The sequence below is a fragment of the Pieris brassicae genome, chromosome 3 (genome assembly GCF_905147105.1).
Source record: "Pieris brassicae chromosome 3, ilPieBrab1.1, whole genome shotgun sequence".
Taxonomy (NCBI): domain Eukaryota; kingdom Metazoa; phylum Arthropoda; class Insecta; order Lepidoptera; family Pieridae; genus Pieris; species Pieris brassicae.
In genome coordinates this window covers 21,763,351-21,780,821 of record NC_059667.1, presented here as the reverse complement: position 1 = coordinate 21,780,821, position 17,471 = coordinate 21,763,351, and the positions used below count along the sequence as shown (strand labels likewise).

General features: G+C 35.1%; 1 protein-coding gene across 3 annotated transcripts in view; it reads left to right on the top strand.

Annotated features, from left to right (window-relative positions):
* The window catches only part of LOC123707383 (dipeptidyl aminopeptidase-like protein 6), a 145,214-nt gene that overhangs the window by 54,172 nt on the left and 73,571 nt on the right, over positions 1–17,471 (top strand). For 2 of the 3 annotated variants that reach the window (XM_045657394.1, XM_045657393.1), the window contains exon 3: positions 7,706–7,919. In XM_045657394.1, the coding sequence (XP_045513350.1) occupies positions 7,706–7,919 (214 nt within the window). The remainder of the gene's footprint in view (positions 1–7,705; positions 7,920–17,471) is intronic. The other variant, XM_045657395.1, reaches the window with a different exon arrangement.

Sequence of the window (17,471 nt, the reverse complement as noted above, 5' to 3'; positions counted from 1 at the left end):
CTTTGTTTGCAGGATATTTAAAGACATAACCGTGTTCTTCGATCACCAATATCGAATAAATGCGCACAACTACTTATTACAAATAAACTGAAAAATAATTATCACAAAGGATGCAGGCGGAATATTTGACAAATACAGGGTATATGTTGCATTTGCATACATCTGTAGCATTACCTTCAATCTGCACATATATGTCCTGAATCGCGGTTAAGTATTTCGGACTACTTTAACAAAATAAAAACTGCAATTGAAACAAATTACATTATATTTTCATTTAGACATATATTTAAATTAATATAACAAAAAACAATAACCTTAAAATATATTATGAAAAGGAATCAAGGTTCCGAAGATAATGGCAGCGTTCCCCCTTTGAATAGCCAGACTAATTCTTTGTCCGAGCCAGCTTTTCGGTCTCCTGTGATGTCGACTAACCTTTTTGCTATTTATTTTTTTCGAACTCAGTATATATACGTTCCTCCAGCTTTCCTCGCTTAACGAATAAGTATTGTGGTAACGAAATGCTGCCAGCCTTAAATGTACACAGTTACAGGAGCAAACTTTTAAAATTTATTTTAATTTTCTTTTTATTCATTTTTAATTATTTTTACTACTCCTATGAACACTATATTTCATTGTTACGATTACTAATAAGCTCAATTAATTTTATACTGTATTAGTATTCTTAAGTCTGAAACATGTTATGTTTTACGTGTAACAAATGTTTGGTCAACATTGTATGTACAATATGTAATCGATTCTAGCGTCGCGTGACTAACTTCACTACTTTCTTGACAGCACATTAACGGTACGAACTACAAGTTACCAAACATTTGCTTGCGCCCCCGATCTTATACTATAAATACAAAGACGTTTTTCATGATGACTATCCAAATTGTATGTGGCCTTAGTATGTAAGATTGATCGTACTGAAACAAAATTAAATAAACTAACTACCAATAATAATGTGGCTGACAAAAAAACTTAGACGCTTTTATATCCCTTTATTTATAAAACTATAAGTCTCATTCCTCCGATACAACTAAAGTGATATATTCTATGACAGCGTGAATATCATTTGACGGAAAGAGACGAAAGAGTGCAATTTACTGTAAAACTCTACTTTAAAAATAGACTTACAAAACTTACTGTCCACAACGTCATCTATTATGTCAATTAGGGGCCTATTTACCTTGTAAGGCGACGTGATAAAGGGCTCTTGTCAAGATAACCGCTATTAGGGAAAGAGATATTCCACCAAACCTCTTATGAGGTGATAATATCCTGGTAACTTAAAAATTATAAAGCATTTACTGGATTTGGGAAGAAAATTATATATTACAAAAAAGATAATATATATTAGAAGGCTGCCCGACTCCATACGATTAGCTACGTCCCTAACATCTTGTAAAACTCTTCTACATAAACATTTCTTAACCTGGCTCAATCTTGACTTCAGTAATTCTTGAATTTCTTTTGTATTGCATGGCATTTCATGAATCCGTGAGTTTTGAGTTTGTATTATTAATAGTTTTTTGTATTATTTTAGATGAAGGTTCTATAATTTTATTTTGTCAAATCATATTTCTTTTTATAGGTTTTTACCTTACTAGTGTTTAATAGACCGCCCGTTGCATTAATTATAATTTTCATGCATTATGTTATTTGTTATTGTAACGAATATGTTACATGTGTGAATCAATATGTAGACTTTTCTATGAAAGGGCTGAACAGTTATCATTAATTTAATAATTCTTATCGCTATACCCGTGAAATGAACAATAATCTGTAACTAAATCTGGCGAACCATTAAGCTATGAGTAAATAATATATTCAAGGTAATTACGGACTTGTGGATTGCCCAGAAATTTTAGAACGTATATCCACACAAGTTCCTCGGGTCGGGAGTCGTTTGTACAATCGAAGATGTTTTCACATCCCACATTGTCGAACAAACGTTGCCAGAAACCCACCCAAATAATAGGTTATGTCGCTACCATAATGAAATTGCACAGAGTTTTGACATTTTTCATGGTTCTCTGGCCTCAACTAAGAGTAGAATTAGGACACAGTACCGATAATTTATTTTCTTAGTTCAAATAGTTTAATTCTTTTATAGTTTGTATTTAGATTTTTATGGTTGTTTGTATTAACACTGTATATTGTATCTACTTGATTTCGCTGGTCGTGTCCACATGTTATAGGGACGGCACCGCGTTTATATATATATATATTTTTTCGTATCTATGTCAATTTATATCAACAGAATCATAACAAAACTAACTGAAACAATAGCTACTCCGAAAAATATAAAAAATATAATACTTCAAACGAGTTTTCAATTTTTTATGTTTTAGAAGTCAAACGAGAGTCTCACCTGATGTAAATGATACCATGGACACTTACACCGGAAGGCTAGCATGTGCGTTGGCGGCCTTTCAAGAATTGGTACGCTCTTTTCTTGAAGGACCCTAAGACGAATTGGTTCGGAAATACTTCAGTGGGCAGCTGGTTCGCAGCCTAGCTTAGGAAATGCTCAGTTGTGGAACGACGGACGTCGAGGTGATACGGATGGTATTTTGTATTCTGCCTTGACGTCCGATAATATCGGCTGTAGGTATTTCCAAATAACTCCTCTACTATTGGCAGTATCAAATGATAAATAGCTATTTTAATGAAACCTCTGTTGCTTTTATTTGTCGCAACAATTTAACCCTTATATTAAATAAAGCAAATAAATCATTCCTGTTTAATTATCGCCTAAATCTGCTTTGTAATTTACTTGGGATCCCAGCGTCCCCGATCAATTGATCATGTTAGACGCTCAACCCGTTATTACCAGAACATGATTTTGCGGATTCACTTTCATGTATTTTTAATAAAAGCTCTGAAAATGGAGTAAGAATGACAGTATATACACAATATTGTACGAATATGTTTTGTTGTTATTGCAAGGAATAATATGAAAACAGTAAACTACACTGTAAACTATACTGTCAATGTTAATTTTTTGGAATATTTTTTTAAATGGTTTTGGAATTGGTTCGAAATTAATTCAGTGGACCACTAGTTCCACATAGTGGTGGTGTCAGGCAAAATCTGCCTTAAGAAACTCTGATTTCTCCCGTATCACCTCGACGTCCGATGACGAAACGTTTCCGTTTGTCTCAATAAATTATTTGACAGTACTCTGCAACGTGTTTTACTTATAGTTATTATAATATAATTGTGTTAAGAGGTAATCATTCATTTATTAATATTAATTAGGTTTAACCTAGATCTAACAAACGTCAAACAAATAAAATAATAATAATAAAAATAAAATAAGAATGTGTGAAGTTAAGTGTGTTTTGACAACAATTTATTTAATGTTTAAGATTTGGGAACCTGTTTAAGTAAAAAAATACTTGTGTTAGAGGGTTCCCCTAGGGTTTCCAGCTCTTCTATAACAAACATAACAGTAAATTCAATAAAAATATATAATTTAATACATCTTCTAAATGAAATAAATAATATATATGATCTGTGCTAACAAAAGGGGGTTAAAGGACTATAAATGTGTATTTCAATTATATTGTGGCGCTACAACCCTTATAGTCTTAGAAATGCTGGTTTTCTTCTCAATATTTTTCTTCACCATGTGGAACTTGAGATTAACAACCATTGTTTATAACCGGGGTCAGCAAAGTCCCTCGCCTAGCTACTAGGCTAACATAACTCAAAAAGAGGTCTTAATAATTCAAATTCAGCTCTTTGGACAATAATCCGCGCCTTTATTGCTATTTAATTACCAAAACGTTTCTTGAACGTGAATTTTAACTGCATAGAACATTACTCTTTGCAATTAGTACCAGCAAATTGCGTACTGAGAAAGGATTCGCGAACAAAGAACCGCGTTATGAAGACAAATGATTGGAGCTTTGTGTTGAAAATGATTTTAATTGCTTTTTAGATTGATTTTGCGGAGTTTTACAAAAATAACGTTAACTTTTATTAATAGAAGTTGATTACATGTTCTTATTTTACTAATTAATATTGTCTGTGTACGAACAGGTTAAATGTCCTCATAATGAACATACAACAATGGTGGTTACATACTATCACACCACATTCGGATATATTTTTAAATTACTAAAGTATTTCTGAACAAATTCGACTGAGGATTCTTAAAGAAAAGCGCGCAGCAATTCTTAAAAGGCCGGCAACGCACTTACCAGCCTTCTCGCAATGTTATTGTCCATGATGAGCCTCCTGTCCGTTTGTCTCCCAAAAAACAACTAATCCTATACTTTATAAAAAAAAATCATCATAGTAACTATGTAGATATATATTATAAATATATATATCTATATATTATTTTAATTTAAATATACTATTTCTGATACAATTATGATTTTGATAGTGTTTATATTTAGCTACAGTTCTATACATTTATACAAAAACAAATAACATAATACATAGAAATTATAAGGAATGCAACAAAAACCTTAAAACCAATCTCATCAAGAATTGCGATGCAATACAAAAAAATGAAAAACAAGAATTACAAAAGTCATTATTGAGCAGGTTAGGTTATGGTTGTAGATCAATACTATTTTGTTGGAAAGAAAGAAAAAACCTCAAAAACTACAAACGAGCATCGAGTTATAAAAAGTAATGATATAGAAAACGTGTACACGCGTTCATATCCATAAAATTTATATTAAGTACCACATCGAGTTACAAGCTTCGTAATAGGGGAATTTCAGAAAATTGTTACCAGGGTATCATATTCAAGGCCAATCTTGTGAGTACATTCTTAAATACGTATTTTTCGTCATATTTTTTTGTAATGAGAACAAATATTGCGAGTATACATATCCAATCAATATTTATTAATATTGTACCCAAATGAAGGTCAATATTTTAATCAATTATGTATGGGTTAAATCACATATAACAGTTCTCAAATCAAGGACGAAAAGAACTGAAAAACGTTTGCAAACGAACAGCGATTCATATCTTCGACAAGTCAGTTTCCGAGCTTTATCACTTGACGTTGCGCAGAGATGTATATTCTACCGCATTTAGCATGGAGAGCGTTCAGAGGAGTTGTTCGGATTAAAACAAGCGTTTCATCATCGGTTGACAAGGCGATGTACCACACATATCACCTCGACGTCCACAACTGAGCGTTTTGAGCCAGTTAAAGCAAAACCACCACAATGTGGAACCAGCTGCCTACAGATGTATTTCCGAACAAATTCGACTTAGGGCTCTAAAAGAGCGTACCTATGCTTAAAATGTCAGCAACGCACTTGAGAACCTTCTGGTAAAGTGAAACTTAGCATCAGATGTACCTCCTGGCCGATTACGTAAGCATTAGTTTTCTGTGTGCACAGTACAATATCTCCTAATATGAAGAAGCCTTACATAGCGAACTTTCTTAAACGCTTGAAGGTTGCTGGGGTATGTGGACTGCAGGCTATTATGTAATAGGAGGCAAACGAGCAGGAGGCTCACTTGATGTTAAGTGATACAGCCGCCCATGAACACTCACATTGCCAGAAGGCTCGTAAATGCGTTGCCGGCCTTTCATGAATTGGTACGCTCTTCTTTTGAAGGACCCCAAGTCGAATTGGTTCGGAAATACTTCAGTGAGATTTATTTCGATTCAATTCAATTCAAAATCAATTCAATTTTTTCATATAGGTAACACAATGTAAACTTATGAACGTCAGAAAATACACAAAAAAAATCTATTTCTAGTCTATAATTTTATTTAAAGTGATTAACCTCCTATAACTGACTCTGCTTTTGGGTCTACGATAACGACAACGACGGTAACGACAATTGGGTCATAGTCAGGGGTTCGAAAGCACCACCTCAAGGTTCAAGGGTAAGCTTCGTTAAGACTTAGCGCTACGCATGACGTCCGTATGTCATATGTTGTCATAGTTTGTTTTGAATATTGGCAACTTGAATTATCAAACGAAATATTTAATTCAACGTGAGATATGTATGTTAAAAAGTCTATACAGTAAAGTTATATTAGTCTCATGGAGGCGAAGATGCGCTTAGCTATTGATCCATCATCAGGCAATAATGAAGTCATGATTAAGATACAATAGATAAAAACGCAAAAAAACCTCCTGCAACTCCTGCACAACTTGTACACGCCAAGTAGTTCCTTCTTGAACATGACTCCTAAACTTTCCCAAACAATGAGGTATCACTCTCAGTCTATCACAGTTTCCATCGATAAAGCTAACAAGCACCCAATATATCGTGAAACTAAGCTGTATTGTATTGTTTGATAAATCGTCCGTTTTCCGCCTGTCTCGATAACGCTCGCTACACTAGATTTATTTATTAACCTATCTAAATGGTTCAGTATTTTCAAGGTATCTTAAATATTTGCTTTATTGGGGCTATTTTAGGATGCCACTTCGATAGTTAAATTACGTGTTTCGTGAGTAAAACATAGGAAAAGTCCTATACGTTTCAAAGGAGTTTCTTTCTACTAAACAAATTTATAATGTGAGATACTTACCTTAAGGCCCTATTTGGCCACGGATTGTTATGTCAGTGTCTCGGGGTGGACTGCGCTGTGTTTTTTTCTGAAATGGATTACTTAGCTTGTGATAAAATATATCGTATAAATTTCAAAATTATGTTTTATATACATTTTCGTTCTGCATTGAATTCAGTGTTAAAAATTGGCTATGTTTGGATTTTTCTATCGAGTTAAGTTATTTAATTCGTGTTAATCTTTCAAAATGGATACATAAACTACTCAACTCCACCATATATTTTTTCCATTCGCCCTACTTCAAGAAACGATGTCCTTTTTTGGAGTTTGGCGACCGGATAGGTCCTTAATGTATGTATTTACTTTTGTCTTATTTATTTTTTTCGTAATCCTACAGCAAAAATAAATGATACATACAAAAAAACAATTCTACTACCAAAGACTACATACAAAATATATACAAAAAGGTTCACACATTTACAAAAGATTATTCAATACATATTTAACTAATTATGTGATGCTGTAAAAGTAAGGGTGATACGTGAGATTACCTCATTATTTATTATGGATATTCTTAATACTCCTTTTAAGCATATTACGCAATAGCATAAACAAGTCAAGCCTTAAATGGTGGTCGTTGAATGTCCGAGTGAGGTTTCTGCATAGTTGGTGTTGATGTGAGGAAGGTGAAACATAGCACGTTTACTAGTCTGGTAGGCAGGAACATGCATGTACAATTCTACAAGGGAGGTCCAATTAATATTATTTGAGATGATGATAATGATTTAATTATGTATTACTATTATAAATAAATAGGACAGACACATATTACATTACTTAGTTAGATTTATTGGTCTCTATCTGTATTTACTGGTATCTATGACGCGTATCAGGTGTGCCTGATACGCGTCATAGATTTTTTCTTCTTCTAAGTTACAATGACAATTACTTTGCGATGTTTTAATCTTACGTACAATTATTACGCAAAAGAAATCAACTGTTATGAAGACATGACATCAGGGTAAAGAGGACGTTTAACTATTAGACTGCTCGTTGAAATTGGAAGAACCAATATTAATTATGATTACCAAATACTCTTAAAAAAAAATTAGATTACCAAATGTAATGTAACATTTAAATTTAACATTATTGTGCATACAAATATCGATATCCTTCAATTAATCTTTGTTCCAGAAGTTGGTGGTAGGCAGCCCCAACCAACGAAACTGGCGTGGTATTCTCATAGCCCTACTCGTCATAGTACTGGTGCTGGCACTGATCGTGACTTCCGTGGTGCTTCTGACCCCACCCGATGAAGGACCTAGGGTTAAGGGTAGAAGGTTGAAGATACAGGACCTGGTTACGGATGAGCTAGTGCCTGTTAGATGGAATGGGACCTGGATTTCTGGTGAGTTATTATTATATGTAGTAGATTTATTAGTCAGTCAGTTAGTTGTCAGAGTTACTAAAAAAGCCTCCTAGTCCCTATTAAAAATATTGAAAATTTAATATTAAAATAGAAACCACCAAATCTGGCAGAAAATAGAAGAATGACAGAAAAGAGTTTGTTAAATTGTTTTTTAGGGTGGTTGCTATAGGTTTTATAACATCACTGGCTGACATGACTGAGTGAAGGTAGGTTAAATCATGGGTTACAGAATTTATAAGGTTCAGACGCAACATTTCACGTAAAAGTGAAATGAACACGGTATAAAAGTGAGTGACATCGTCAAACGTATTTACTTTGAGACAAAGTACAAAGCAGACAGCTGAAATTGTATGAGCGATCGTTTTATTCTGTACGACGAAATGTAATAAAATTTATAAACAAATGTCTTTATTTATAAGAATTTAGATTACGAATGTCTAGTTTTAGCCAGGCAACGTTATTTATTTTGTAGTTTAGGCTTAGTTTGAACGTATGACTCTCAACCCTCGTACAAGAAATAATCAAATATTTTAAACAAGAGATATATATGTATAAATGCTTGTAGCAAATGTCTATAAATGCTTAGCGAAGAGAAATACCATAGCTCGCGGGTCGACGCATGACGCATGTCATCGTGCTGTAGTCATAGACTCTAGATGTCGCTACATTCTATGCATTATTTTATTTATTAAGTGCAATTCTATTGTACAAATTCAAATTTTTTGTAGCCTGTGCTGTCCTTAATTAAAATCATACAACTGTCATAAACGCGCATTGTTAGCGTTTGCATTTTTTCTTATTACAATTATCGCCTTTATTTATCGTAAAAAACTTTTACAACGACCAAAATTAACTTTTCGTACTTCGAATTCCATTAGCTCGGAAACAATACTTTGATCATTTGTAAAACAAACAGAAGTACATTACGGAGTTCTGTGATTGATAAACAAGCGAGTTTGCTTCGATAAGTACAATTCCAGCGTTTAATTGAACGCTAAAATTCTTTAGTATTGAATAAAAAATCTAGTGAACCAGTATTTTTCCAATACAAAATGTTTCAATAAGAAAGTACATCCAGCTGTGTCCTACCCAAAAAAAACTACTTATTAATATGCCAGGATAATCGTCAGAAGTATCAAGAAAACTTTAAAGATAAACTTTAAACTTTATACCTAAATGTTTAAAGTTAAATTAAATCAGAAACATTACATGAGTGTAAAAATTGCATTAATAACTTGCGAGCACATGGATTTGAACGCACGTTTGTACAGTTGAAGTAGCCAAATGTAAATTGGTTTGATGAATAAATTTATAATTATAAATGTTATTTATTACTCGAACTAGAAATGTTCTTACGAAACATTTACAACGTCAGTAAAAAAAGCATTTATCACACGCGTAATTTTAAATAATTCGTCAAACTCGTGTTATATGTGTTTGGCAATAAACTTTATGGCACAGATACCGTACGCCTGATGTATAATAATTGCAAAAGCGATTATGAGCTTTATTATAATAAATAATGGCTGTTATTTGGCTTAATTTAAATTAATTAATGTTTAGTATTCTACAAATAACAACGGTGACAATCCCATCCTAATTATTTTTATTTATTGCGGCACTCACAAAGTTAGAAGGAAATTCCGTATGACTAATGTCATTTGTCAATGTCCATATTTGATATATGTACTAAGATCTCGATACTGAATCTAGCTGAACACTTGTTTTGCAAACTACTATATTTTTATAATTTGGAAATAATTATAGCCTACAATTCCGCAATAATATAGAAATATAATGATATAAGAATTACACTCGGTCCCATAGTTTTTGAATTAATTCATTACAAATAATGTTTAATATTTGTATTGATTTGACGTTTTGTTTTCCTGTAAATGCCTGCCATATTAAACACAATAATGGTTTTAGTACGGCAAATTTGTGTTAACTAAATAAAATATATTTCACGAAAAAATCTGTCTGTAAAATTTGATTGACTTCCCGACATACAACTCCGGTGAAGACGAGTCTCAAAGAAAGAGTGGGAAACGTCAACTTGACCCACATCGACCCTTGTTACTTGAAGGCATTTCAAAGATGCAATATGTTTAAAATATTGTCTTTTGTTTATGTACGATTAACTATGTTATGTATATAAATTAGAATTAAGATAGTTAGGCTAGTTTTGTTTGTATTGTTTTCTCAATAAAATTACAATTTATTTATTTTAATTCGCGCTTTCAGCGAACGAGTAAGTATCGCAATACAGCGCGGAAATGCCGCATTAAAAGTTCTGGCTGGCTTTTAATTTGTTTTTGTTTTCTATGCATTTTTATTTAATATTTACTATGTAGGTTAAGATTGTAAATACACTATATTTTATATTATTGTTTTTTAATGTACGTTTAATAAAATACAGCATTAATTACATGCTTATAAAAAAATCTGTGGAGATTTCTGTATGTGCTTCATGATCATTTGTCAATCTAATAGGCAAGACGGTGATCAGCCGGTGCCTGACACACGCCGTCGACTTTTTAACCAAACCGGTTTCCTCTCCATGTTTTCTTTCACCGTTCGAGCGAATGTTAAATGCACACATAGATAGAAAGTCCATTGGTTAGTCAGGGATCAATACGTCATACGACCTCAGGGATGAGAGCCACTAGACCAACACTGCTGTATAATGCTAATGCCAATAAAACCAAATTTAATTTAAACTAAATGTCTCTTTCTTCTGTGTTTACGCTATAATGAAAAGTGTTAACGAGAGGAGTATGTTTTGAATTTTTACATTGACCACAATTATTATTTAAAACTTTTATTTTTACTGTGTTGTTAATTATAGTAAACATTTATAAAATACTTTATTTTATAAGCATCGAAGAGGCTTTCCAGGAATAAAGTTAGGTTTGTATAAATAAAATATGCGTTCCATAAGATATTTACCAAATTTCCATAGTATTTCCATAAAATTGCCTTCCGAAAAGGCATTTTGATTAAAGTTTAATAAAAAAGTCGAGAAGACCAGGCTGGTCGTGATTAAAGAGTATTGTGAGTTTTTTATTATAAAATCTAATGAATATGATGAAATAAATTCATGACATTCAATACATCGTTCTTGAAACAAACCTTGTATTATGATGAACAAAACCAGTCGCCCCGTAACCTTCTAGTCTGGTCTGGTCTGGGCTTCAGATTTCTGTATTTGTTTCATGGTAATTTCATTTATTTTATTTATTTATAAGTAATCTTACAAACAACAAAAAACACTTACACAATATACAAAGCCAAAACAGATTACATTTTGAAACGACATATACGAAACAAAAAATATTTAGTCAATTAAGTACAACATATGAAAAATACTGAAATTAAAAATTCAACTACAACTAAATATTCAAAGTCAAAGTCTTCCCGATTCTTAATATATTCACAAACTCTTTGGTGAAGTGGAAAATGTCTACATCTTCATAAATTGCGATGTAGTTACGAGCCTAAACCCGAAACATTGGCGAATTAGGCAGATAACTCGTGTTCGTACGAGGCATTTTTATTTAATAGGAAAGTAGGCGATCAACTGGGCTTGATACACGCCGTCGACTTTTTGTTTCTAAGGCATGCCGGATTCCTCACAATGTCCACGTCATGAACTGACTGAACCTACAACTTGAAGGATGAGCGACGCACACCGAGTAACTAGGCCAGTTGGCCAACTCTGTTCTTTTAATACGACGTTTTATAATACGATAAGTGTAAATTGTATCAGGTTTTTAATAAGTTTACTTATTGAACATATTAATTTGAATACATTTTATTCAAATGCGGCAGACTTTAACGTTTTCAAGCTAACTGGTTTTATTTTTTTAGGTACTGAAACCCATAGACGATAAATATTAATAAATACAATCTATGTTTAAATCTAGCCTATACAATAATTATGGCTATTAAGTAATATTACGCTGAATTTTCTACAATACTAATGAATATCTTACACCAAAGTAATAATAAGTAGTTTATAATATTTTGTCACTATGTTTGTGTGTCCGAGATACACTACACTAGTTTTATTAACTCAGGTTTAGTTCTCTTTAGGCGTCTTGTTTGTTTTATATTAAGAAGTTGGATGGCATACACATGGTTATACGGCATACATATAGGCCTGTTTCAGTGAACTAAGGCAAACTGTTTCGCTGTTTGGGACTGTATCCACATTAGAATCTTTGTGGATACTTTCATTTTTAATACACCACGGAACTTTGACAATATCCCGAGGCATTTTGTACCGGAACCGTTGATTATTAATAAATTGCTCTTCGCTGTACAGCCCCAAACCTGAACGCTACAGGCACCAGCTGGGATCTCCAGTAATCCAGTAAGCAATCTAATATAGTAAGAAAAAAGTCCTATGAATATATTTTTAAACGAAATTTTGAATTATAATATTCTGAATAGCCAGATAATTAAACACTTGATCAAGCTTGGCACTCATCCATACGAGCAGGGTTACCACTTTGGAATATTGCATATTAACAGCGTTCAAGTGCTTTATGAGAAGAGTTTTGTGATATTAAGTAGAAAATAGATCTAGATTATGACAACAAAAGTTGCATAAAATGGCCGCCGTAACTATATTGAACCATATTAAACTTATGTATTAATAATAATAGCCTTTGATACAGATACTTATACATTTGAACACGTTTCTATTTCAATTTTCTTTTAGGTATCCGTGTGCCTTTTTTTGCCAAAGGTATCTACCTTCTTCTTCTACTACCTACTGTTTATTTAATTTGATCCATCCACCTTCTAAATTGTCTTCCTCTTTTTCGTTTGCTGTACCTTGGGCACCAGTTTAGTACTTTTTTGCTCAACTTTTCTGTTCCTCTTGCCGTGTGCCTCGCCCATTTCCACAGTGGAAGTGGTTTATTTGTTTTTATTGTAACATCTGTTACTTTAGTTGTTTTTCCTAAAGCTATATTATTTATTTTGTCTATTCTTTTCTTATTTCTTAAGAATAGTTTAAATAGCGTATGAACAATAAATTTCCGTTTTTCCACAACCTTTTTAGGCAGTACTTGCCGCGCATATGTGGAACCATATGCCCACCAAAGTATTTCCGAACCAATTCGACTTAGGGTCCTTTAAGGAAAATGCGTTCTTAAAAGGCTGTCATCACGACCCTTGTGGTACTGCACGAGCAGCGGTAACGCTCTCATTACCTAAGCCTCCTGCCCGTTCAAAATAAAATCAGTAGCGCAACAACCATCTTATGTCTGGGCCTCAGATTTCAGTTTCATGATTATTTATCAGTCTATTAGGTAAGTGGGCGATCCCTGAGCCTGACACGCCATCGTTTTGCTCACGATGATTTCCTTCACCGTTCGAGCGAATGTTAAATGCGTACATAGAATGAAATTCCATATGTACAGCCAAGGTTCGAACCTAACACCTTAGGGATGCGAGTCGCACGCTGAATCCACTACGTCAACACAGCTCTCCCTCTCTCTCCTGCCCGTTTGCATCTTTAAAAAAAAGAGTACGTCCGTTCCCTAATGTTATAATAAGTTTTGACGTCATAAGTATATATTGATTTTGATACATTAAATTCGCTACTTAATATACTGTTACGAAGACGGGTCGACTACAATGTTTCTAGATTTTTCCACTAGTTAGAGAACTTTTCAGCAGGCTGAAATATGATTTCTGACCGTTTCAGGAGAGGCTCAATCACATATTAGTTAATTGTAATTTCTATAATGTTACCCTAGTTTTCAGGAAGCTGAAACATTTTTTCAGTCAGTTTCAGAACATGTGTAGTCGAGTGGTGCAGTTTTCAGGAGATCCGTTTTCAGGCGTTTTCAGGCCTAGTTATACCCCTTTGATGAAGGAATATTCTAGACCGAACTTTCTAGGTGTGAGACAAGGACGAAATGATACGAGAGAGAGAGAGAGAAGATCAGAACTTTCTCGAAACTAGACGAGCACTCTAGAACGCCGTACGACAAGGACGGAGCAACGTGCGAAAGAGACAAAGAGTGCGAACGTTCTAGAATTGTGCAATCGCTACTCAGTAGCAAGCCCGCCTAGAAAGTTCTCGAATATTGTTTAGAATTATTCCCAGGGATATATAAGCGAGCCGAAACGCGACTAGTCACTTAGTTTTGAATGCGATAACAAGAGCGAAACACCGAAGCGATAAAGTGCGAATAAAGTGAATATAAGTGATAAAGTACTGTGTGAAGTGTGCATAAGTGAAGTAATTAGTGACTGTGTTTTTGTGTGTTATTAGTGAATCTCTGCAATTAATTTTGTGCCCATAAATTCCTCATTGATTTATCAAGAAATAAACCCTTGAATAAATCTACGGCATTTTCTATCCGATCCCCTAGCTCGTAACATTTTGGTGTCAGAAGTGGGATAGAAACATGTCAATTACTCCAAGGGAGTATCGTGAGGAGTTTGTGGCAGGGTCTGCAGCAGATGTGGAGATGCAGACTATGATAACTGAGGCATTGAAAGATAAGTTTAAAAACCTGGACAGTAGGTAATCTAAACAGGAGAAACGCTTACTTGAGTTGGAAAAGGAGGTTCAGTGCCTTAAGATGTCAGGTTTTGTGGAATCATCTGGAACGCTGGAAACACCTACCTTTAATGGTTCTTCTTCTTGGGGGGCCTATAAGGTACAGTTTGACGCTCTGTGCAAGGTGAACGGTTGGAAAAATGATCAGGCTGTAGCTGCTCTTATGTTGGGACTGCGAGGCGAAGCCGTGACCGTTTTAGAAGCCATGAAAGGTGATGTGACACTAACGCGACTGCTGGATGCCCTTGAGTCACGTTATGGGGACTCACATTTGGAGCCAGTCTATAGGGCTCAATTACGGGAGAGAGTGCAGCAACCAAATGAGAGCTTACAAGAATGGGGCCTGGAAATAGAGAAGCTGGTAAGGAAAGCCTTCGCATCCTTACCAGATGTAGCAGACAAGATATTAGTACAAACCTTCATTGATGGAATAAGAGATCGTGAAGTCAGGATAAGTGTAAATCTTGGTCACCCCAAGAACCTGAAGGATGCTCTAGCCCATGCGTTGGAGGTGGAGGCGATTCGGAAAGATCCTCAACCTTACCGCATTAGGGCTATCACGGAAAAAGCTAAGGGTCAACGAGGGCCAACCTGTTACACCTGTGGGGAAGTAGGGCACATGAGGTTTTCATGCCCTAAGAAAGACTTCCGAGGTGATGTGAAGGTTAGACGTGGGAATACCTTAGTTATCGAAGGAGAAGTCAATGGCACTAAGTGTGATCTGACACTTGATACTGGAGCTTCACGAACAGTGATCAGATACCAGCTTTTGAAGACATTTTATAAAAGCCCTTCTAGAGGAATTGTACAGCTGGCAACAGGTCAGCGCATAACCGATCGGGGAGAAGGTATCGCAACCTTCAAGATTGGTGGAAGTTTATTCAGACACAAGGTTGTTCTTGCCGACATAGTAGATGACTGCATAATCGGATTAGACTTCATGAAGTATTATAAGTGTAAGATAGATCTGGAAAAAGGAATGTTCAAGTGTGGAGAGCAGGAAGTTTGTTTTAAAGGCAACACTTCAAAAAGTGGTTATGACGCCTGTAGAGTAATCAATGTGGACGGACAGGCTAGTAATTAACAAGAGTGGAACGCAGTTCGAACAGTTCTGGATAACTATAAGGAAGCCCTGTCAATACTTCTATCAAACGCAGAGGGACAATTAAAGAAATTTTCTGACATGTTATCTACTCATGAAAGAGAGCTAAGGAGTTCATATGATGTGTCTCAAGGACCGTGCGATAAAGTTAACGAAGAGGATGGAAGGGATAATGAACCAGTGAGGATACTAAGAACGGATACGATTAGTCCAGATTGGTGTGGTAAATTAATTCAGGAAGAGCAACATCAAGATTCTGACATTAAACCAATTCTGGACTGGATGAAATCTTCAGCTGTCAAGCCACAATGGTGTAAAGTTGCATCAACAAGTACCACTACTAAGAGTTACTGGGCTCAATGGGATAGTTTAGTTCTACATAATGGAGTGTTATGTCGCAAATTGAAAAATGCTCAAGGCGATCATTTGCAGTTTGTTGTGCCAAGATTCAAGGTTCGCGACATATTAGAAATGTGTCATAGTGACTTGTCTAGTGGACATTTAGGAGTAAAACGGACTCTTATGAAGGTTAAGGAAATGTTTTATTGGATACATTATCGTGAAGATGTAGAAGACTGGATCAAGAAATGTAGAGCTTGTGCAGCTGTTAAGGATCCGCAGACTCGATGGGAAAAGATAATGGCCACCTATAAAGGGAGTAATGATGCTCGGGACGAGCATGTCTAAGGAGGGGGTAGTGTTACGAAGACGGGTCGACTACAATGTTTCTAGATTTTTCCACTAGTTAGAGAACTTTTCAGCAGGCTGAAATATGATTTCTGACCGTTTCAGGAGAGGCTCAATCACATATTAGTTAATTGTAATTTCTATAATGTTACCCTAGTTATCAGGAAGCTGAAACATTTTTTCAGTCAGTTTCAGAACATGTGTAGTCGAGTGGTGCAGTTTTCAGGAGACCCGTTTTCAGGCGTTTTCAGGCCTAGTTATACCCCTTTGATGAAGGAATATTCTAGACCGAACTTTCTAGGTGTGAGACAAGGACGAAATGATCCGAGAGAGAGAGAGAGAAGATCAGAACTTTCTCGAAACTAGACGAGCACTCTAGAACGCCGTACGACAAGGACGGAGCAACGTGCGAAAGAGACAAAGAGTGCGAACGTTCTAGAATTGTGCAATCGCTACTCAGTAGCAAGCCCGCCTAGAAAGTTCTCGAATATTGTTTAGAATTATTCCCAGGGATATATAAGCGAGCCGAAACGTGACTAGTCACTTAGTTTGGAATGCGATAACAAGAGCGAAACACCGAAGCGATAAAGTGCGAATAAAGTTAATATAAGTGATAAAGTACTGTGTGAAGTGTGCATAAGTGAAGTAATTAGTGACTGTGTTTTTGTGTGTTATTAGTGAATCTCTGCAATTAATTTTGTGCCCATAAATTCCTCATTGATTTATCAAGAAATAAACCCTTGAATAAATCTACGGCATTTTCTATCCGATCCCCTAGCTCGTAACAATACTTTAGAGGAAATTACGTGATCGTCACGAGAATTATGGCTCTCAACATCTTCTCAGACAAGCTGAGAATGAAGTGGTGTGGAGGCAGCAAGTCGACGTATCGTTTAGGGCTTTTCACGTCAGGCACGACCATCAGTAATGACTACGAAGTAGAAGACGTGAATGATATGATTTCGTGTCTTCGTTTGTCCTTTCACCACTTCATGGATTCCTAATCCTTTGAGGTCCTTATTTCGCATGTACAAATCATTGGTGAAAAACCGGTGTTGGAAGCCGAGTCAGAGGCAAAGAAAACGAGCAGAATTTATATCTAATGTGTTAAACATATATTTTACTAAATGACATACTGTCCTAACAGGCGACCGTAAAT